The sequence below is a fragment of the Balaenoptera borealis genome (assembly GCF_965194805.1).
Source record: "Balaenoptera borealis genome assembly, chromosome: 16".
In the NCBI taxonomy this organism is placed as follows: domain Eukaryota; kingdom Metazoa; phylum Chordata; class Mammalia; order Artiodactyla; family Balaenopteridae; genus Balaenoptera; species Balaenoptera borealis.
Window position 1 is genome coordinate 35412399 of NC_138872.1, and position 25415 is coordinate 35437813.

At 37.6% G+C, this 25415-nt stretch overlaps 1 protein-coding gene across 1 annotated transcript in view; it reads right to left on the minus strand.

Moving 5' to 3' along the window:
* HAO1 (hydroxyacid oxidase 1) overlaps positions 1–25415 on the minus strand; it is a 75271-nt gene that overhangs the window by 13633 nt on the left and 36223 nt on the right. The window contains exons 3-4 of the mRNA XM_082359168.1: positions 22040–22295; positions 13632–13807 (exon numbers count right to left, since the gene is read on the minus strand). Of these exons, the coding sequence (XP_082215294.1) occupies positions 13632–13807; positions 22040–22295 (432 nt within the window). The remainder of the gene's footprint in view (positions 1–13631; positions 13808–22039; positions 22296–25415) is intronic.

The window sequence follows — 25415 nt, forward strand, 5'->3', positions numbered from 1 at the left end:
AAGAAAATATTTGAAGAGATTGTAGTTGACAACTTCCCTAACATGGGAAAGGAAATAGTCACCCAAGTCCAGGAGGTGTAGAGGGTCCCAGGCAGGATAAACCCAAGGAGAAACACACTGAGACACATAGTAATCAAATTGACAAAAATTAAAGACAAAGAAAAATTATTAAAGGCAACAAGTGAAAAACGACAAACAAAATACAAGGGAACTCCCATAAGGTTAACAGCTGATTTCTCAGCAGAAACTCTACAAGCCAGAAGGAACTGGCACAATATATTTAAAGTGATGAAAGGGAAGAATCTACAACCTGCATTACTCTACCCAGCAAGGATCTCATTGCAATTCGACAGAAAAATCAAAAGCTTTACAGACAAGCAAAAGCTAAGAGAATTCAGCACCACAAACCCAGCTCTACAACAAAGGCTAAAGGAACTTCTCTAAGTGGGAAACACAGGAGAAGAAAAGGACCTAAAAAACAAACCCAAAACAATTAAGAAAATGGTAATAGGGACATACATATCGATAATTACTTAAAAGTGAATGGATTAAATGCTCCAACCAAAAGACACAGGCTTGCTGAATGGATACAAAAACAAGACACATATATATGCTGTCTACAAAAGACCCACTTCAGACCTAGGGACACATACAGACTGAAAGTGAGAGGATGGAAAAAGATATTCCATGTAAATGGAAATCAAAACAAATCTGGAGTAGCAATACTCATAACATATAAAATAGACTTTAAAATAAAGAATGTTACAAGAGACAGGGAAGGACACTACATAATGATTAAGGGATCAATCCAAGAAGAAGTTATAACAATTATAAATATATATGCACCCAACATAGGAGCACCACACTACATAAGGTAACTGCTAACAACTATAAAAGAGGAAATCAGCAGTAACACAATAATAGTGGGGGACGTTAACACCTCACTTACACCAATGGACAGATCTTTCAGACATAAAATTAATAAGGAAACACAGCTTTAAATGACACAATATATCAGATAGATTTAATTGATAGTTATAGGACGTACCATCTGAAAACTGCAAAATACAATTTCTTCTCAAATGCACATGGAACATTCTCCAGGATAGATCACATCTTGGGTCATAAATCAAGCCTTGGTAAATTTAAGAAAATTGAAATCATATCAAGCATCTTTTCCGACCACAACGCTATGAGATTAGAAATAAATTACAGGTTAAAAAACGTAAAAAACACAAACACATGGAGGTTAAACAATACATTACTAAATAGCCAATGGATCACTGAAGAAATCAAAGAGGAAATCAAAAAATACCTAGAGACAAATGACAATGAAAACAAGATGATTCAAACCTATGGGATGCAGCAAAAGCGGTTCTAAGAGGGAAGTTTATAGCAATACAATCCTACCTCAAGAAACAAGAAAAATCTCAAATAAACAATCAAACTTTACAGCTAAAGGAACTACAGAAAGAAGAACAAGCAAAACCCAAAGTTATTAGAAGGAAAGAAATCACAAAGATCAGAGCAGAAATAAATGAAATAGAAACAAAGAAAATAATAGCAAAGATCAATAAAACTAAAAGCTCGTTCTTTGAGAAGATAAACAAAATTGATAAACCTTTAACAAGACTCAGCAAGAAAAAGAGGGAGAGGACTCAAATCAATAAAATTAGAAAAAGAAGTTACGACCGACACCACAGAAATACAAAGCATCCTAAGAGACTACTACAAGCAACTTTATGCCAATAAAACGGACAACCTGGAAGAAATGGACAAATTCTTAGAAGGATATAACCTTCTAAGACTGAACCAGGAAGAAACAGAAAATATGAACAGACCAATCACAAGTAATGAAATTGAAACTGTGATTAAAAATCTTCCAACAAACAGAAGTCCAGGACCAGATGGATTCACAGGTGAATTCTTTCAAAATTTAGAGAAGAGCTAACAGCCAGCCTTCTCAAACTCTTCGAAAAAATTGCAGAGGGAGGACCCCTCCCAAATTCATTCTACGAGGCCACAATCACCCTGACACCAAAACCAGAGAAAGATAATACAAGAAAAGAAAATTACAGAGTAATATCACTGATGAATATAGATGAAAAAATCCTCAACAAAATAACAGCAAACAGAATCCAACAATACATTAAAAGGATCATACATCATGATCAAGTGGGATTTATTGCAGGAATGCAAGGATTCTTCAATATATGCAAATCAAACAATGTGATACACCATATTAACAAACTGAAGAATAAAAAACATATGATCATCTCAATAGATGCAGAAAAGCTTCTGACAAAATTCAACACCGATTTATGATAAAAACTCTCCAGAAAGTGCGCATAGAAGGAACCTACTTGAACATAATAAAGGCCATGTATGGCAAACCCACAGCAAACATCATTCTCAATGGTGAAGAACTGAAAGCGTTTCCTCTAAGATCAGAAAAAAGACAAAGTTGTCCATTCTCAACACCATTATTCAACATAGTTCTGGAAGTCCTAGCCACGGCAATGAGAAAAGAAAAAGAAATAAAGGTAATCCAAATCAGAAAAGAAAAATTAAAACTGTCACTGTTTGCAGATGACATGATACTATACATAGATAATCCTAAAGATGCCACCAGAAAACTACTAGAGCTAATCAATGAATTTGGTAAAGCTGCAGGATACAAAATTAATGCACAGAAATCTCTTGCATTCCTATACACTAACAACAAAAGATCAGAAAGAGAAATTAAGGAAACAATCCATTTCACCATTGCAACAAAAAGAATAAAATACCTAGGAATAAACCTACCTAAGGAGACAAAAGACCTGTATGCAGAAAACTGTAAGACACTGATGAAAGAAATTAAAGATGACACAAAAAGATGGAGAGATATACCATGTTCTTGGATTCGAAGACTCAATATTGTGAAAATACTATACTACCCAAAGCAATCTACAGATTCAATGAAATCCCTATCAAACTACCAATGGCATTTTTCACAGAACAAGAACAAAACATTTCACAATTTTTATGCAAACCCAAAAGACCCCGAAGAGCCAAAGCAATCTTGAGAAAGAAAAATGGAGCTGGAGGAATCAGGCTCCCGGACTTCAGACTATACTACAAAGCTACAGTAATCAAGACAGTATGGTATTGGCACAAAAAAAGAACTATAGATCAGTAGAACAGAATATAAAGCCCAGAGGTAAACCCACACACATATGGTCACCTTATCTTTGATATAGGAGGCAAGAATGTACAATGGAGAAGATACAGGTCTTCAATATGTGATGCTGGGACAACTGGACAGCTACATGTAAAAGAATGAAATTAGAACACTCCACAACACTGTACACAAAAATAAACTCAAAATGCATTAGAGACCTAAATTTAAGACCAGACACTATAAAACTCTTAGAAGAACACTGTATGACATACATCACAGCAAGATCCTTTTTGACCCACCTCCTAGAGTAATGGAAGTAAAAACAAACAAAAAAAAACAAATAGGACCTAATGAAACTTAAAAGCTTTGCACAGCAAAGGAAACCATAAACAAGATGAAAAGACAAAACTCAGAATGGGAGAAAATATTTGAAAACAAAGTGACTGACAAAGGATTAACCTCCAAAATATACAAACAGTTCATGCAGCTCAATATCAAAAAAGCAAACAACCCAATCCAAAAATGGGCAGAAGACCTAAATAGACATTCTCCAAAGAAGATATACAGATTGCCAACAAGCGTATGAAAGGATGCTCAACATCACTAATCATTAGAGAAATGCAAGTCTAAACTACAATGAGGTATCACATCACACCGGTTAGAATGGCCATCATCAAAAAATCTACAAACAATAAATGCTGGAGAGGTGTGGAGAAAAGGAAACCCTCTTGCACTGTTGATGGGAATGTAAATTGGTACAGCCACTATGGAGAACAGTATGGAGGTTCCTTAAGAAACTAAAAATAGAACTACCATACAACCCAGCAATCCCACTACTGGGCATATACCCTGAGAAAACCATAATTCAAAAAGAGTCATGTATCCCAATGTTCATTGCAGCACAATTTACAATAGCCGGGACATGGAAGCAACCTAAGTGTCCATCAACAGATGAATTGATAAAGAAGATGTGGCACATATATACAATGGAATATTACTCGGTCATAAAAGGAAACGAAAATGAGTTATTTGTAGTGAGGTGGATGGACATAGATTCTGTCATACTTAGTGAAGTAAGTCAGAAAGAGAAAAACAAATACCATATGCTAACACATATATATGGAATCTAAAAAAAAATTGTTCCTGATGAACCTAGGGGCAGGACAAGAATAAAGACTCAGATGTAGAGAATGGACTTGAGGACATGGGGAGGGGTAAGGGTAAGCTGGGACTAAGTGAGAGAGTGGCATGGACATATATACACTACCAAATGTAAAATAAGTAGCTAGTGGGAAGCAGCTGCATAGCACAGGGACATCAGCTTGGTGCTTTTTGTCCCCCTAGAGAGGTGGGATAGGGAGGGTGGGAGGGAGATGCAAGAGGGAGGAGATGTGGGGATATATGTTTATGTATAGCTGATTCAGTTTGTTATAAAGCAGAGACTAACACACCATTGTAAAGCAATGATACTCCAATAAAGATGTTAAAAAAAAAAAAAAAAAAAGCAGATCGGGAGATATACCATGTTCTTGGATTGGAAGAATCAATATTGTGAAAATGACTATACTACCCAAAGCAATCTACAGATTCAATGAAATCCCTCTCAAATTACCAATGGCATTTTTTACAGAACTAGAACAAAATCTCTTAAAATTTGTATGGAGACACAAAAGACCCCAAATAGTCAAAGCAATCTTGAGGGGAAAAAACAGAGTTGGAGGAATCAGACTCCCTGAGTCCAAAATAATTACAAAGCTACAGTCATCAAGACAATATGGTACTGGCACAAAAACTGAAATATAGATCAATGGAACAGGATGGAAAGCCCAGAGATAAACCCACGCACCTATGGTCAACTAATGTATGACAAAGGAGGCAAGGATATACAATGGAGAAAAGACAGTCTCTTCAATAAGTGGTGCTGGGAAAACTGTAGAGCCACATGTAAAAGGATGAACTTAGAGCATTCCCTAACACCATACACAAAAATAAACTCAAAATTGATTAAATACCTAAATATAAGGCCAGACACTATAAAACTCTTAGAGAAAAACGTAGGGAAAACTCTCTTTGACATAAATCACAGCAAGATCTTTTTTGATCCACCTCCTAGAGTAATGGAAATAAAAACAGAGAAAAAAAAATGGAACCTAATGATACCTAAAAGTTTTTGCACAGCAAAGGAAACTATAAACAAGGTGAAAAGACAACCCTCAGATTGGGAGAAAATATTTGCAAACAAATTAATGGACAAAGATTAATCTCCAAAATATACAAGCATTTCATGCAGCTCAATATTAAAAAAACAAACAACCCAATCCAAAAGTGGGCAGAAGACCTAGATAGACATTTCTCCAAAGAAAACCTACAGATGGCCAAGAAGCACATTAAAAAGTGCTGAACATCACTAATTATTAGAGAAATGCATATCAAAAGTACAATGTGGTATCACCTCACACCAGTTAGAATGGGCATCATCAGAAAATCTACAAACAACAAATGCTGGAGACGGTGTGGAGAGAAGGGAACCCTCTTGCACTGTTCATGGGAATGTAAATTGATATAACCACTATGGAGAACAGTATGGAGGTTCCTTAAAAAACTAAAAATAGAATTACCATATGACGCAGCAATCCCTCTACCGAGCATATACCTAGAGAAAACCATAATTCAAAAATCCACATGCACCCCAATGTTCATTGCAGCACTATTTACAATAGCCAGGTCATGGAAGCAACCTAAATGCCCATTGACAGACAAGTAGATAAAGAAGATGTGGTACGTATATACAATGGAATATTACTCGGCCATAAAAAGGAACGAAATTGGATCATTTGTAGAGACGTGGATGGACCTAGAGACTGTCATACTGAGTGAAGTAAGTCAGAAAGATAAAAACAAATATCGTATATTAACTCATATATGTGGAATCTAGAAAAATGGTGCAGATGAACTGGTTTGCAAGGCAGAAATAGAGACACAGATATAGGGAACAAACATATGGACACCAAGGGGTAAAGTGGCAGCAGGGGTGGGGTTGGTGATGGGATGAATTGGGAGATTGGGATTGACATATATACACTAATATGTATAAAATAGATAACTAATAAAAACCTGCTGTATAAAAATACATAAAATAAAATTCAAAAAAAAAATCACATGTTGAATCTTTAACCCCCCAATTTTATAGGATGTGCAGATGAATACTTTGAGAAGTAATTAGGGTTAGATGAGGTCCAGAAGGTAGGGCACTCATGATGGTATTTGTGCCCTTGTAAAAGACACCAGAGAGCTTGCTCTTCTCTCTCTCCATGCACACAGGGAAGAGGTCATGTTGGTACACAGTGGCAAGGTGGCCATCTGCGACTCAAGGGAAGAGCCTTCACAGAAACCAACCATGTTGGCAATCTAATCTCAGACTTCCAGCTTCCAGAATTTTGAGAAAATAAATTTCTTTTTTTTAAACAGTCTCTCAGGCAGCCTGAGCCAACTAAGACATCATGTCATCATGTTGTTATTATTATTATCACTATTAGGGACTATTATATATATGGAACATATACTATACTATATATATATACTATAAGGAATATATAGTATACATAATTATATAAGGAATGTTATGGCAAACCCTAAAATTCAATAAAATACAGTTGACCATTGAACAACAATGCAGGGGTTGGGGCACCAACCTCCACACAGTCAAAAATCCGCTTATAACTTACAGTCGGTCCTCCGCATATGCAGTTCCTCTGCATCTGTGGCTCCGCATCCACAGATTCAACCAACCCGGGATAGCACAGTACTGTGGTACTTGCAACTGCAAAAATCCACTGAGCAGTTCAAACCTATGTTGTTCAGGGGTCAATTGTAGTATGAAAGGTCATCTAATATATGAATTGCCAGTGTTTACCAACTAACTGTTTTTGTATGCTATCTATCCACTTGTAAGCATACCTTGTGTTAGGCATTTTGTTACATACTAAATATATGATTGATATTCTAAATTTATTTTTTATTAAATATAAAATCCAATGTTTCAATGTAACTGTTTTAATCCAAGCATGCATTATATCTTGTTGGCATCTCATTGGCAATTTCGGAGCCATTCATAAGGAAAAGACCCTATAGCCTCAGGATTGAAAGATGACTTTTCCCCTCACTCCATTAGTTCATTAATATTTTATATTTTAATGTTGCTTCATATTTGGACCATACGTGTTTTATCACACAGCTTTCTTTTCCTGGATTTCTAATTACCTTTCCTTTTTTTCCCCCTCCATTTATCACGAGACTTTAGAGTATTCTCAATTTTTGAACCTCTCCATGATTCTATCTAACCTATTTAAATCCTTTTGTCTTCCCTCTGGAGTCTACCCCCTGGAGCCCTCTGCCTTCCTGTTCTATCCTGCTCTGGTTACTCTCAAGGCTTTACTCTTCATTCTATAGGAATTCTCCTACTTCTCTAGGTTGAGCCTATTTCTAGTCAAGTTTATGCTTTCATTTGGTAAGTGTTCTTATTTGTTTATAGTATATTCCTTTGTAACTTCCTGAAAAAGCATCCATGGGAGGTACACTTACAGAGCATTTGAATACCTTCTCTTTTGTTTGAATGATAATTGGATTAGGCATAATATTCTAGGTTGAAAAATTATTTTCCTTAGAACCTAAAAAAAACATGACTCCATTGTCTTCCAGTGCCCATTGTTGTTGACAAGAAATTTGAGGCCAGTTTGACTCCCATTACTTTGTAATTACCTGTTTTATGTTTGTTTTCTCTCCTTATACACATTTTCTCCTGAAATTTCATGAGATGTAATATGCTGCAACTTGTTTTCTCGTGTCTACTGATTTATGTCTACAGCATTCAGATAATGTCTCTCTTTAATAATTTCTTCCCTTCCTCTTATCAGTTGAATATTGGACATTTTAAAGAGTCTTCAAGCTTCTCCTTCATTTAATAATATTTTCTTTCTATTTGTCTTTTTGTTTTACATTTTGGGAAATGTCTTTGACTCTCTTCTTCAGTTAATCAATAATTTTATTTTTAATTCCAGAAATCATGTTTTTAATATTTGGGAGCTCTTTTTTATATTCTGATTTTCTTTTCATGGTAGACTTTTCTTATTTAGGCATATTTTCAACTTCTCTATCATTTGCAATTTTTAAAGTTCTTTTCTTACTTTATCTCTTTCCTCTGGGATCAGCTTTTCTGCAGATTTACCTTGGTCTTTTATGGTTTGGTGTTTCTGAAATTCCTTGTGATGCTAAATTTTTCACTTATATACAAAGAAGAAAGACTAGGGAGCTAATATAGGCTTCTGGAGCTGTTTTGCAAATCAATTTTATTCCTGCCAAGTCTTTGCCTAGAGAAGAAATTCTTGGAACTCCATGTGGGACAAGACAAGGAAAGTCAACTGAGGGGCTACTGGACTGTGAACTTCAGTGACAGAATGAGGACAGTATCATGGCATGTTGTGAAGGTCATCCACCCATAGGTTGTCCCAGCACCCATTTATTTCATTAAAAAGGAGCAAGCTACTATGCCAAGTTGTCTATTATTGCATGAGGGGGAAAGGATTATTGGCTGGTACGTGAGCTTCACAAACAGAACTCCGATTAATCCCCTTGCTTTTCAGTTTCCACTTTTCATCCCCCATCTCTGTCACACTTACACACTAGACACCCAGAGCCCCCTGAGGCATCCCATGATATGACTTGCTCCTGCCTTCAGGGTTCCTACCAAGACTACCTGCAGAGGCAGTTTTCTTTTCATTTTCCTCCTGTCAACATGATCTCTTACATTTTGTTTCTTTCATAAATTTCTTGAGGTTTCTCTGCTGTTTGTGCCTCTCATTTTCCTTTGCTTTGTTGTCATAAGTGTTATGTATTTTTGGACTTCTATACTTTAATTTCAGTGGGGTCTTAGTTTTGATAAGAGTGTTTTGAACCAAAAGCCCAATATACCATCATTTAAAACATGTTTGGAAAACGGTTCTCTAAAGACACAGCCTTAATACAGTGCAGTCCAGTAGAACTTTGCTATGATGATAGAAATGTTCCAGATCTGTGTGGCTCCATAAAGTAGCACATGTAGCCATAGAGTAATGGAAGTGTGGCAGTGTAAGTGAGAAACTGGAATTTTACCTTTATTTAATTTTAATTAACTTGAATGGCCACACTTGGCTAGTGGCTGCCATATTGGCTAGCTCAGCTTTAATGTTTGCATGAGTTTACTATTCTGATAAAGAGATGTAGTGTGGTATTTTTCTAAAAGTCTAGATATAACCATAAGTAACCTTAATGAACAATGTAAAATGTATTTGGAATTGCCCTGGTTATCTAGTTGTGTATATGATACCAAACATAAAATCAAAAGTTAAAAAATCAAAATATATGAACTATATATGAACCCCGTGATTGAAGATGTACGAAATCCTCCTATGTATATGCAGATACCTGCCACCATGTAGCTATAACCTGTGTTTTGAGATATTGAATACTGTCAATAAACTGATCCTACCAGTATGAAAAAGAGATTACACCTTAGGCTTAGTAATAAGACCACTTAGATTTGAATCCTGTATCTGCTACTTGCTTGCCATGTAAGTGGCAAGTTATTTAACTTTTTCTTGTGCGTCAGTGTACTAAATTACAAAATGGGGATAAAGATTCACATAAGAGTGGTTTGTGGATTAAAGGAGTTGAATGAATGCTTCGAAAGTGCCTGACACATGTTGAGCACCCAGATGAACATGCACTATTATTATTATTATTTTCATCTGATGGTGCAGGGAGTGTTAACTAAGAAGATGAGTAGGCAGAAGAAGATTCATTTGCTTGATACTTTTGGCAAGTTTGTTTGAGTTTTGTTTATAATAATAAATTTTCATCCTAGCGAGGATTATGGTTATTATGAGCCTTTCATTTTGAAGTAAGTGCTACTTAAGTCATAGTTTGTTGTCTTCTATCATTTCAAGTGGTTTTCTGTGTTCTTCCAGGCAGTGCTGGGAATGTAGGGAGAAATGACAGAGTGGTTTGCTCAGAAGATAGGATCATGAGTATCTAGGGAAAACAGAAAGTAATCATTTAGGACCAGATACGAGCCCCTTTCACTACTTGCTTATGAAATCTTGTCCGTAGTTTTACATTTTATTTTAACCCAGAGAGAAAAATGTTTCCTTAATGAGAGAGTCAAAATGGTTTTAGCAAAATGTTGATGAATCTTTGATATTTTCATTAATCCCTAGAGTTTACTGGTATGCCATTCCACATTTGTTGATTTGCCAGTTAATACACTAATTGATCAACAAACACAATAGTCAATAGTGAATAGCACTATTTGCTATCTTATTGACATATTATTTCCATACTTAATTTAAAATACCAAAGTGAAATGTAAGTACTCAAGATTTACCCTCAAGCCCTTGGAGTTTCTGACCCAGGACTCTGTGCTATCTCAACGGGAGTTTAGTAACTATATCCTAGCTCCATAGCAGCAGCTTTGAACACAATCCAGGAACACTGAATATTCTTTGAAAATGTCTTTAAAAATTGTAGATAGGAAAATAATGAGTTAGAGAAGTTTCTGAGAGACCAAAAGCCACTACAGAAGTGAGACAGCCTAGTTTTAAATTTTTTTAATTAAAAAATAACACAACTCTAAAAAGCATATGTCTGCTCAAATGCCATTTGTTAGCGTGAGTTCTGGCAAAGACCTAATCCTGCTTCAAGAACATGTTTGGAGTTTGTGCTAGTTTTCCAAAGTCAGAGTTTAACCACAGAAAGAGATTACATCTTGCAGTCCAATTTGCAGTCATTAGAATGCAATTCTTAAAATGGTGGTAAGGGGTGATGTTTCACTGAGATCTTCTCAGTTGCCCATGATTTCATGTTCCTACAAACATAATCTGTGTCTTTCTGCGAAAATGGAAATGAAAGAGGATAGATGACTCTCAGTCAATCCATGTGACTTCTGGATGAAGATCTGTGAAATATTGACACCTGAATTTCCCACAGCTGGCCTTGCCACCCCTGTCTTCCCTCCACCCAGAGTGGGCATGTGTACCACCTGATGTAGCTGTTGTCATAGTGATGATTCTTGTTTGTTAAATAAATGAAATAAATAGTTACAGAGAAGCTAGACAATGTAAACTGTACATGTATAGATAAGTTATTTCCTTTCAAATGCCAAATGCCCTATCTCTCCTTCTCTTGCTTTTGTGCTGTCTCTAATTATAGACATTCATGTAGTTTTCACTGAGGATTTTATTTAACAAACATTTGGACTGTCTACTGGGTGCAAAACATAATGAAAATATGACAAGCAGGTCAATAATACATATGGATAAGAAGAAAAAAGAGAGGTGATGGTGGTGGTGGTGGTCCTTGGTAAAATGACCACAGAATGAAGTTCTAGAAGCCAAAGTATTTTTCAACATAACACATGAGAGTAAAGTCTAATTCAATAGATTCATGTCATATCCTAGAGGACAAAGTTGTAGAAAATTATATATACTGGGAATCCAAAATTGCAAAGTTGGTTAAAAATTAAATGACCTTGGTGTTTTTAAGCCAACTGCCCTGGGCCACTTCTGTGATGAGAGTGAATTAAATACTTGAAACAGCACTAATTTTGTAAAATAACTACACCCTCTCAGATTCCTCACTGCCATTACTGTAGGTCAGCCATAACCCTCTCTTTTCTGGGCAACAGCAGTTTCCTAAATAGCCTCCCTGACCACAGTTTTGCCACCTCCATTGAGAAGGTCCATTACACAAAGCATGAGTTTTCTAAGATGCTAAACTGATGAGGTGGCTTCCCTGATCAATATTCTTAGTGGTCCTCAACAATTTTAAAGTCTACATTCTCGAATATGGCTTATATGTTTTAACATTGTTAACTTGTGACTGCTGTGTTTTGTCATGATTGAAGTCTGAAAAAGAGTCTTTTGACCTGATATCATGGCAAAACTCAAGGATCACCTTTCATTCTGGAATGAAACCTTCCCTAACTCACTTTTATAATTGTCTAAACCCTATTTTCACCCTCACCCTTATACTGCATAGATTTCAATCTCAGCACCTGCTAACGTCTTATTGCACCCAAATTCTTGTTTTTATGTCTGTCTCCTACAAGAATAGGGTGTCCTTTTGGCCAAGCACCTCAAATTATTTTATTTTTTTTTATTTTAGCACACAGTAAGCATGATAAATGTTTATGAAATGAATGCGTGAGTGAATAATTGAATGGATGAATGAATAAATGGGGCAGATCTTCAGGTTAATACTTTAGTACCTACAGTTGAATATAGCTACAGGAAGTAGCACTAACAATCATGGACTACAATATGGATGCAAGCAAGGTCAATGAAACTATTGTTTAAAGGTGTCTGTAATATCAGGATATGCTCAATGAAGTATAATCCACAGAAATTTTGAACTAAGACAATGGTCAACAGGAAAGAATGTGACAATTTTGTTTTAAAATCACAGATTAAAACAGATCTGGATTTAAACATATCTCCACTACTTAAAAGCTTCATTAGGCCCATTCTTTTACTTGTATTAGCTTATTTTTGTGTACAGAATATTAAATAAAGTCGAGGGCATGCCTAGAATTTTATAAATAGGGGCTATGGAACTCATACATATTCAAGTAAAGCCTATGAAAAAGTTTTGATTCTATGTTGTTGTTAACCCTGAGATAAGTTAATAGAATCTCTCATCCCAGAGCCACTTACTTAAACATTTCCATTTAAAATAATATGTTTTGGGCAGTTATTCATATAGCAGTACTTAAGAAATGTTTTCAAAGGCAAGAAAACATTTTTGTGGGTGAACACATTTACACTCCAAATTATTAGAGTCCTTGGCACCTCCCTGTGGGATTTGCATACATGTGGATACTGAGGAAGTGGTCAAGTTCCTTAATACCTACGGCTTGATATTTGAGGATTTTAATGTTCTTGTCAGCCTTTCTATAAAGGGAGGTGATGTGGGATTCACCACACTCAAAAAGTCAGTTCTAGTCATTGGTACTGGGAGGGAACAGGAGAAAAATAGAAAAGCCTCTTTAAACAGGTCTGGCTGTCATAATATCATCCTTGGGGCTTCTTGTTGTCTGAGAGCAGCTGTTGGCAGTTTTCAACCAAAGCAATGAACTCAAGACCTTCTACCTAGATTTTGCCAAGCTCTGTGATTTGATGACAATTCCAAAATAAGGCAATGGCATCCCAATTCTTTAGAAAAGGTAACTTCTTAATTCATGAGAATCCTGTTCTCCTTCAGAATACTACCTAAGAAGGAGGAAATATTTACTCACTAACACCAAAAGGGAGAATTGAGAGATAAGATGTCTTTATTTCCATACTCATTTTTCCTGATTATTTTCCCTGAAAAAGTATTATGATCATATCCATAAAGAATCATAAAATCATGGTGAACTCAAGTAGAGAAATAAACAAACCTCTCAAAATGCCCTTTGCAACAATGGGCAGGGATGTCAGTTTTCTCAGCCATTTAATATCCTCCCAGCTGATAGATGGGTCTATTGCTTTAGCCACATATGCAGCAAGTCCACTGTTGTCTCCAAAATTTTCCTTGGGAGAAAATGCTAAATCATTGGTTTCAAAATTTTTCATTCTGAAATAAAGAATTACATAAAATGAGATATTTCCCAGAGTTAAAGATATCTTTACAATGACTCATTCAATGAAAAAAAAAAAAAAAAGGGTTCCCTTTTCAAATCAATGGGCTGTTCACTCTTCAACCATCTACAGATTGATTGCATTTACATTTTCCATGTTTTGGTGCAGGATTCCAGGCTAAATGTGACAATCAAGTGGACTTAATTGGTCACTTAAAGTTTATTTTACATCTTAGGTTATTTACATAAATAAATCAGTTTAAAGGAGAAATGTTTGGCCAAGTTTAAATATCTCTACCTTTTTAAGCCAGTTTATGAATATAAACAATAAGTTTGATGCTATTTTCAGCCAGCAATTCATACTAATCATAAAGATGAACACTCGCTTGATGCATCACAATTTACAAAGGGAATTCATATAGCCACAATTTTAAAAGCTTTTGGAAAATAAAATTGATACTCTATAATTCCTATTTTATGTAGAAAATAAAACCAGAGCTGCAGAATGAGATGTCCCCAAGTATAAAACTAGCTAAGGCAGCATTTGAGTTTCAAACTAGGTCTCTTGACTCCTAATTACATTTTCTTCACTCAGATCTCAATTGCATTCTGGCAATTGCATTTGACTTCAGAAATCTTTCAAAGTCCTTGTCGAAAATTCTAGAGGAGACTGGAACTGCAGTAACATGTGTTAACAACTTCTGTCTGTTGTCTCTGTAGACTCTTTTCCCTGTCCTACTATTAGCGTGGTGGTGGTGGTGGTGGGCATAGGGAGAATTGGGAAGTGTTTCCCAGCAAATGAGTTGTCAGGTCTTGCTTTTCCCTCCACCATTTAGTTGCTTTCTCTGAGGCTCTCTGCCTACTGCCTCAGACTCCCCAATCTTCCAGACAATCCTGACCAAGACATGAGTTTTCCAATTATCAAGACCTTCCTTACTTTGCCTGTGATGTGATGGTTAGTTTTGTCAGCTTGACTGGGCTAAGGGATGCCTAGGTAACTGGGTAGAACATTATTTCTGGGTGTGTCTGTGAAATTAGCATTTAAATCAGTAGATTGAGGAAAGATATGGGTGGGCATCTTCCAATCCGTTGAGGCCCCAAATAGAACAAAAAGGTGGAGGAAGGACAAATTCATTCTCTCAGTTTGAGCTGAGACGTCCATCATCTCCTGCTCTTGCACATTGGAGCTATTGGTTGTCAAACCTTCTGGCTTGGACCAGGACTTACACTATGGGCCCCCAGTTCTTGGGCCTTCACACTCAGACTGGGACTTATACCATTGGCTCCCTTGGTTCTCAGGTCTTCGGATTTGGACTTGAACTACTCTGGCTTTCCTGGGCCTCCAGCTTGTACATAGTAGATTGTGGGATTTCTTAGCCTCCATAATTGTGTGAGCCAATCCCTCATACTAAATCTTTCTATAGATATAGATACAGATATATAGATATGGATATCCTATTGGTTCTGTTTCTCTGGAGAACCTGACTAATACATATGACTTTTTCTTGCTCTTGGAGCCTGAGTCACCATCTACGCAGAGGACACAACTTGTCAAGGGTGTTGGTATATAAATACCCCAGCTCCTTCACGCATAGGCAGACTAACTCTGAGAAGTATTCTACAAGATCTCCCAGAGTTTCCCAGCAGGGTTAAACTTTAGTTGCCCATAGCTGTAGCTGTCTTGAAAACATGCCCATTGTTCACTACTTCTCCTCCCTTGCACCTCTTCCCTACTCCTTTCATCTTCCAAAAGCACTGCTTGTACTTAAAACAGTGCCTCTCACTCTTCTCCTAAAGGAACCCAAACTGAGACACACCCCATTGAATTGCTGCCTTCTCCTATGTCTAATTTTGTTAACCCAGCTTAGAACAGTATTTTTCTAATTCACCTGTAAGACTCTGCTACTGGCTTACTCTATACCTGAAGTCTTTTCTCTTAGTCTAATATCCTGATATCTTGACTAGATTTTGGCAGTTCTCCAAGCTAGGGATAAAGTCTTTTCTGCCTGCACCTCTGACCACTAACTGGATTGATGGCCATCTGGATACACAATGGCACCATCCATGTGACTAACCTGCCCTACAGACCCAAATCCAATTACCTACTTCATTTCTCTAAAAGGCTGACTTTGAATGATGACAATAATCTGGACTCACCTTGTTCTTCTGCGCATTATAAATTACCATGCTAGCCAATGTCTTCTTTGCATAAAAGTACAGCTGTATCTCTCGCTTAGTCATAGGTTTTTATTCCCTTCCACTGGCTCTGCCACTGAACATAGAAAGGATCTTGGAGCCAAGGCTATAACAATTTTTATATAAACTTAGAAGCACATAGGCACACTATTTTTAATTTTTGTAAGAGAATCATAAGACTTCAGGACTTCCCTGGCGGTCCCGCGGTTAAGACTCCATGCTTCCACTGCAGGGGGCATGGGTTCAATCCCTGGTTGGGAAATTAAGATCCCGCATGCTGTGCTGTGCAGCCAAAAAAAAAAAAAAAGAGAGTGAATCATAAGACTTCAATACAAAATTAGGTTTAATGCTTTTAGTGTGCTTTCAGCTAAAATAGCTGGTTGTGTAGCTTGGGTGACATCTATTATCATAAGGACAGGAACATTCACATCCCAAGTAACTCTTTTCAACCACTGGCAATGTTTTCTCAATAAGGATTGAATAGTTGGTCTAATAATTTCATTGACTCAGGTGGCCATTAAATATCACAGAAAATTCCAACTCCATGAGAGTCATACTGGTATCCATGTATTTGCTGAGTTTTGGTTTGTATTTTAGCTGAAATACTTGGGATTTTTTTTTTTAATCAAACCACTTAGGGTTGTACATTTTATCACAGACTTTGGCCTTCTGTTGTCATCCTAACTTTAATTAACCTAACCTTCTGATCAATAAACATACCCTTACTATGGAAACCTATCCATTACTTAGAAATGATATTAAGTGATATTAAATGCTAAACTTCTAAATAATATTGTTAATAAGAAAAAGGTCCAGTCTGTCTATTCCATAGGAAAACCAGGGAAGAAAAAAAAGAATAATATCTGTATGTGTATATTCTCTGCATAGCACCCCACCCCCATCCCAAACAAGCTACAGTGTTTCAGCAGGGGTGGGGTGAAAGGGTGAAATGGATAGGAAAAAACAGAAACATGGATAAAATTATATAAATAACTGTTGTTATTCTTGGATGGTGAAATGCAGATCAACACTTGAATGAATGTTGCCTTACAGAAATTTCAGGGCACAATGAAGCCTTGTTGTTACTCTAAAACGTTGTTCAAAGCCAGAAGCCAAGAAAAAGTTTTCAGATATCTTGACAGAGACCCACGATGGAGTGTTTTACCCATGGCTCTGAAGGAAACCTCCATGAATGCTATTTTTATTAGAATTATGACATATACACAGAAAAACACTTAAAGCGGCTTCTGATAACCAAAGTACTCCATTTCATAAGGAAGGAAAAGGGCAACATCAAAATAATAACATGATTACTTTGGACTTAATTCTCCAAATCCCAATCTGTTTAATGACCCAAAGGCAAGGGATAGGATTTCTTCTTTGTAAGAGACTCATTGTGCCTTGAATGGCCCCCAAATATGCTTTTTAATCTAATATAAAAATGATTTTAGTTTTTAGTAAGTTAGTATTATAAAAAGGTAACAACTACTAAAGAAAGTTAACTTTATTAAATAACCAATTGTAACATTGATAAAGATGACTATTACTGAGAAATATACAATATTTTGCATTATAAGTATTGATAACGTGACATTAAAGATAAAGCCATATGTCTCCACTGTGGGAAACAAACTATAAAATAACAAATGGTATAACACACGGTATCAACACAATATGAGAGAGAGACATTCATAATACATTATAGAAATTGGTGCATGGAACACTAGCGTTTAATTCTGTGGTTAGGAAAACATCTCTATTGATTACGTAGCCCTGCTAATTTCTTCTTCAATGTGTCTGGGCAGTTGGAAGAAAGGTTCAGGGCAAGGATTTTAAGTATGAGCCCAAACCCTCGTTCAACTTCTTACTCATCTTGTTTTATTGGGTAAATCTCTTATGATTTAGCACATTTTTATTGACTGATTCAACATTACTTATTTAGCACCTACTATGTGCCAGTGTTTTAGTAAAATTGTCAAAAATGCCTGGTCACCTAGGGTTGATATTCTAGCAAGGGAGACAGAAACTAAACAAGGAACATAATAAGTAATTTATGGAGCATGTTAGAATATAAGTGCTATACAAAATAAAGAAAAAAGAAGAGCAGAATAAGAGGAATGCGATCTGGTAGATGCTTAACTTGAAAGATTAAATATGGTAAACATGGCCTCAATGAGAAGATACCTTGTAGAGGAAATTGGCAGATCTGTGCTATTGTAGTTGTTTCCTGTTGCTGCTATAACACACACACACACCTAGAGGCTTTAAAGTGACACAAATTTATTATATTACAGTTCTGGAGGTCAGAAGTCCAAAATGTATCTCATTGGACTAAACTCAAGGTGTCGATAGGGCTGTTTTCCTTCCAGAAGCTGTAGGGGAGAATCCGTTTCCTTTCCTTGTCTAGCTTCTAGAAACCACCTACAGTCCCTGATTCCCGATGTTATCACTCATATCTCTGCTTCTCGTCATCGCATTTCCTTCTCTGACTCTGACCCTCCTGCTTTGCTCTTATAAGAATGCTTTTCATTACTGTGATAATCCAGAATAATTATCCCATCTTGAGGTCTTTAACTTAATCATACATGCAAAGTCCATTTTGCCATGTAAAGTATTAATAACATATTCACAGGTTCCAGAGATCAAAACATGGACATCTTTGGGAGGTCATTATTCTGTTTAATATTATGTGAATTATACTGTGAATGTTTTCCTAACCAAATAATTTAGAGGCTGTTGGGTCATGTACAAAGTCCTCCTTCAAATCCTTTTCTCCCCTCCACCTCCACAACCCAAGATTCCCACACGTATTGTGTCTCTATTCTGATCTCTACTGCTTATTTTTTATTTTTGTTTCCCAACATAAAGACATGTAGAGTCACCCCTGATGTCAAAATGTAAAGGAAGTGAAGTTAGTCATGCACTGATTTGGGGAAAGAACTTTACGGGCAGAGGGAAGAGTCAATTCTGAGGCTCTAAGGGGCAGGTGTGTTTGGCATGTTGAAAGAACAGTAGGAAAGCCAGAGGTTCTAGGAAGAGTGAATGAAGTTGAGGGTGCTGGGCAATGAGATCAGAGAAACAAGGGGGACACTCACTGGCCACTTTTATCCAGAGAGACCGGGGAAGATAGTGAAGTCTGATCTCTTTTTGTGGGCTGTGCTCTGGCTATTGTGATGAATACATCATTTCAGGGCATAAGGAAGAATGTCCCTGGGCAAATCATCAAAAGGGTGGGTGTTATGATTTACCTTGATCTTAGTTGATGATTGGAAATTTCTTTTCTTTTAACTGCCTTGGTGCTGCACTGAAGAGCCAAATCTTAACCCGGGGTAAATGAGCCACCTCTGTGGGGCATGGAGATGGATGAAGGTCCCTGCCTCAGAGCCTCAGGAACCAGTCTGGTGAATTGGCTTCAATCCTCTCCTCTGCCGAGAGCAGATGAGAATTTGCTTTACTCCCCCTGAGTTTCGGGGACCTCTGGGCCACTTATAATGCACACATACGTGTGTTTTGCATATGGACCAAGCAGAGATTACCAAACTCCTGAACTCTGGCTGGTCCCAGACGCCAGGAGTCAGGTCCCGCCCCCTCCCCTCCAGGCAGAGGAAGCCGTGAGGGTTGGAAGGAGCCGCCGCTTTACAGACTCATTCTCCTCTGGATTTCCTGCCTCCCTTGCCTGCCAAACCTCATTCTGAACAGCCCGGCTTCACCTTCTATGAGTCAGGTCAGTTGAGGAAAGAAACCTGATTTCATATCAGGCTGTAACAGATGAGCTTTTTGGTAGCATGTGGCCTCCAGCGGAAGCCTGGGCCTCCCATCATGTGCTCTGCCTTCACTGCTGAATGTGGGCCCCAGGGTGCTGCCCCCCCGAAGCCCAAGGGGACAAACAGGGCCAGTGTACGCACCCAGCAAGGGGTGTTTCCTGTGTTCCCCGTAGCCTGGATGTGTGGCTCATTATTTGATCATCTTCAGATGGGAGATGTGACAAGCTGGGGAGCCTTGGCCACTCCTGTGCACATCGACAGCTGAAAAGGGCCTTTGTCTCCCAGTCCCTCACGTCATCTGGGCAGGAGCCTGGGAGCAAAAAGGGGGAAAAAGCAAAGCAGCCTTCCCATTCCTGGCTAAATGGCCCTGGCACCCAGGAGCAAGAGATACCGGCCAGAATTAACACGTGTCATCCCCCATCTAAGCAGATACCACTCTGAAACACTTTTTTGTTATCCAGAGCAAGAAACTGTTTCCTAAGCTTAAAGAAAACCTACTGTATTATTTATTGTTGTTGTTGCTAGTAGAAGTGGTAAGAGGAGGAGGAAATGGAATAGTAAATTCTTTTCTAAATGGCCAAAGCGAAACAATGAGGAACACTTCCTGTCAGAAGCCTAAATACTGGGAAACTAATTATTTTAGAAAGTCTAAAAATGAAGGCAACCAAAATAGAGATATAATGTGATACAGATTTCATATTAAGGAAATTTGAAACCATCTACTTTCTGACGAATTTGGCAAGAAGTAGGAATATGTCAGGGATGTTTGTTTTTGTTTTTGTTCTCTTAGAAAGACAGGATGTTTGGGCAACTCAGTGTCTGAGATGCGTGGAGCGGGGTGATTGACAGCTGCCGGGTGAGCACTTTGTCACTGGGCCATTGACGGTATCCCATACAGAAATAATATCTTAAACCTACCTGGAAGTGTCACGGAGATAACATCACACAGCTCATTTACATATGGTTTAACAGCAAGATTTTATGCCCAGTAGCTTATACTTATATAAGTATACACACAGCAGAGCTATATGACAGTTATGTGACACTTACATAAGACTATGGACTTATGTGATGGAGGAGAGACATCCCATTCTCTAATACATATGGAATTCCTGGCTTCCAGCAATTTTATTGTCCTTATGTGGAATGCTGATTTGATTTTGAATCTTTTAGATTTTGGATCTTTTAAAAGGATTAACTTTATATGTAGACAAAATAAGCAATAGTCCGTGTGAAGTGAGGTCTAGGATTCCAAAGAAGGCATCCCTCATTTCCTGTACTCTGATGGATGCTTTGAAATCCCATCATCAAAACATCCTCCATTAAAACTAAGATTTGGGTTCCTGGTCAAATAGTTTTAGCCCTATGAAAAACATAAGGGCAGATTTTGGTGGGAACTGAGGGAAGGTAAAAATGAAGGGGAGGGGAGATCTGTAGCTTAAGGAGGTTGGTGGTCTTTCTCAGTAAACTCCATTGAGTTTCTAGTTTTAACTCAAGATGATTCTAATCTTTTACAGGGAAAAGGACAACAATTCCCTGCTGATGGATGGGCTCACAGTTTAGTTTTAGATTACTAGATACATTGTTTTTACTAAGATGAATGAATGAGTAAATGGATGAAAGAATGAATGAATCAGTGAATAAGTTAATGAATCTTGATCCATGGGTGAACCACAACAAAAGAGGAATATTGCTGAAAGAAGTAGTAGATGAAGGAGCAAATGTGTGGCTTCTTTTGTCTCCATTCTTTTAGCTTTCTTCAATCTTCCTTGCCAGAGTTGTTCCAAATACAATAAAAATAAAATTAAAAGGGGGCTTTTTTATTTCAGCAGACAAAAAAATAGGGTATTAGGATCACAATAACAAGCTGTTGTTTAGGTTAAATTAAATATCTTCTGTCTATATGGCAATTCATCTTACTCAAAGCCCTTAATGCACTCTGAGACATAATTTTTTTTGACTTTTACAAGTATATGGCAATTCCTATCTCTGTTTTTATAGCTCAAGTACGTGACACCCATATAAGGGGTGTGATTTGCTGAGGATTATGTGGATATATGACAATGGCACCATCTCTAGAACCCAGACCTTATCATCCCTAGACAAGATCCCAGTCAATCATACTTTGGGACCAACATTTTGTGAAGATCTAATTCCCCAGGGCACCCATGTAGAAACTGGAGAAAGTCTTTGGAGCTGGATCATGACAAGAGAAAAGAGAATTAGAAAACCAGCTCAGGGACCCAGTGATCAGAGACCCTTGGTTACCTGAGTTGGGGTGGCAGTTTGAACCTGTTATGCACATCATCGAAGCGGTTGCCCAGGTAAGGTGTGTCCACTGTCACAAATATGGCCTTGTAGCCCATCCACTCAGCCCGCCGCACCAGCTGCTTGGTAACCTCACGGTCCTTGTAGATGTACAGCTGCAGCCAGCGAAGTGCCTCAGGACCAGCTTCTGCCACTTCTTCAATTGAGGAGGTGGCCCAGGAGCTCAGCATCATGCCCGTTCCCAGTGACCTGCAAGCTTAGGAAGAAAGGAGAAGATCAAGGTCAGTCTGGCATTTTACCTACTTCAAAGTCTTCAAGTTGTGGTTCCAGGGGTAAAGCCATCTACAAGGGTAATTTGGAAATAAGAAGTTAAGTCTTTAAAAGTAAGAAATATGCATTCCTTTCCACACTCTGTGAACTGATCTTGAAGACAAAAATGACTCAAATAGCCAAAGATGTGCTATGTATTAAGATAAAAAAAATTGGGAGCAACTTGAATCTCCAACTTTAGGGGATTAGATAACCTATAGTTCATAAATAAAATGAAATATACACACCCATGAAAAGTAATATTTTTGTGATGGTTAATTTTATGTGTCAGCTTGGCTAAGCAATCGTTCCCAGATATTTGCTCAAATATGTCCAGATGTTGCTGTGAAGATATTTTTTTAAAGGTAGTTAGCATTTAAATCAGTGGACTTTAAGTAAAGCAGATTACTCTCCATAATGTGAATGGGCCTCATCTAATAAGTTGAAGGCCTTAAGAAAAAGACTGACTGTTCTTGAGGAAGAGGGAATTCTGTCAGCAGACTATCTCCAGACTCAACACCAGCTCAGCTCTTTCTGGGGTCTCTAACGTGCCAGCCATAGATTTTGGACTTACCAGTCTATACAATTGTATGAGCCAATTCCTTAAATCAATCTCTCTCTCTCACAATCCCTCTTTCATTTCACCCCTCTTCTTTTTCTGACTATGACAGTAACAAAAGAATGACATTGACAGACATAGACAGTTTTTCAAGTTATATTAAGAAAGCAGGGAATTCCCTGGCAGTCTAGTGGTTAGTACTCTGTGCTCTCACTGCTGGGGCCCGGGTTCAATCCCTGGTTGGGGAACTAAGATCCACATGGCACAGCCAAAAAAAAAAAAAAAAAAAAAGAAAACAGAAGAAGAAGAAAGAAAGAAAGAAAAAGAAAGCAAAAAGCCTCCAAAATAACATATATAACATGATTTGTACAAATCTGATTATTGGTGTATGAACCTAAACAACTAATTGTTAATGATAGGTGGGAGAGTTTAATTTTTCTTCCTTTTTAACTTTTTAAATTTTATCTTTTAAGATTTTGTTAAAGGTGCATCTACCATTTATGTTGTCTTTTAAAATTTTAAACAATTCATATGTTAGACATTTCAAACAGACATCAGTTATCTCACAATCTTTTAAACAAGATATCAAAAAATGAGCAAATAAATGAAAAATTAGATAAAATCATGTAACTTATTGTCTTAGAGAACTTGAAAGAACATGGGTGATAGGTTTTTTTCCAAAAAAAAGTAGTCAAATTGGGGTCAGCTTTAGTGCAGGAGAAACTGATAAAATGTTTGTATGCCAAATGCCAAACATGCCAAGAGATAAATAATAAATATATAAAACTGACTGTATGACCCTGGGTCATTTGACCTACCTGTGTCCCTGCCATATATCAAATGTGAGTAAAAGTCATCCAAGTGACACTGACAGGGTGATGATAAGAATCAAGTGACATGCTGTTTACAAAGCTACTCTGAGAGGTTAAAATGCTTTCATGCTTCTCGAACTTTAGCAGGCAACCAAATCCCCTGGAGTATTTGTGAAAACACAGGTTGTGAAAAACACCCCCAGAGTTTCGGATTCAGTCGTTCTGAGATGGGGCCCAAGAACTTGCCTTTCTAACCAGCTTCCAGGTGGTACTGATGCTGCCGGTCCCTGGACCACACTTTCACATTTAAATAGCATTGTCATTTGATAGTAAAACTCTAAGTTCACCTGGTAATAAAGTGGGTTTTGTTTTTGATAAATGCTACTTTTCCTATGTCATTGAAGGTGTTTTTCATCCCTATTTTTCGGGTCACAGGTCAGATCAAGAAGACTTCAGCTGGAGATTATATTATCTATGGGTAACTAATCCGTTTCCTCCAAGTGTTCCTTTGAGACTTTCTCTCTTAAGGACTCATGATTTGCAAAATATTGTCCAAAAAAACCACATTTTAAGTAAGTAATAATAAGTAGTAATATGTATGAACATCCTGAACCATAGTGTTATTTTCATTGAGTTGTAAATATGGAAAATAGCTCTAGGTCATCCAGTGCTGTTTGGAACAAACACCAGAGGACACTGATTGCTGGGATCAGAATCTCCTAACCATCAATTTACCACAAAGAAAATGTGTCCTGAAGAGGATGTGGCCTAAGTAAGGTCACAGAGAGATGGGCAGCTGAGTGGAACAAGAACCCAGCATGTCTGACCACTCCCGCAGGGCAATGATTTTCCTAGAATTCCCAGATGCCCAGAAGACTTCCCTGGTATTAAATATGGATAAATGTACTCCCCCAATCCTTCAGGACCATGACACCCAAGGAACACCCACAGTTTTCCATATGCCTGAGGGACAATACCATGGCCAGAGTTCTGTGAAAGCATGGAAATTTGGAAACCAGTGGGTAAGGCCTGCCATTGGTTTCCAGGTACAGACTGTGGCTGCACAAAGTGGTCCAGCTAAGAGGACTAACAAATGATAAGGCACCTTTTTGTAGTTTATGCAAAAGCGTCATGCAGGCAACAGCAGCTCTGCTAATAAGGATCAAAAATCCTCAAACAGATCTCCTTGAATTCATAAGAAATATCTACAGACATTCCACACAGATTGTTAAAATGCTACAAACCAATGCACCAATAATATTTACTTTATTTAAACTATCAAACTAGCAGGAGGCTTCAGCCTTAACAAGCATTTTGCCCACTTCCCTTGTGTAAGCATGTCTGGAGTAAGGTAAGGCCAGTCCGTGCCATCTGGTTCCTGCATCTTCTGGCTTTGATACTAATGGTTCCTGATGTTATTGGTGCTTGAGGTTCATTTTCCAAGATTAAATCATACAGGACTGAAATTTTGAATCAGGGTCCCCCCAAATTCTAAGTTACCATTGTTTCCAGGTATAGGCATTCAATAAATATTTGGTAAATTAACAGGTTTACTCCAAGACAGTCTCCTAGATGCAGGGGGAATACCAGAGTCTGTGTTGACATATGATGAGTTGAGGCTAAGATGTTACTCCCAAGAGAGAACAGGAGCAAAACTGAGATGGCTCCATGTTTCTAGAACATATATTACCAATGT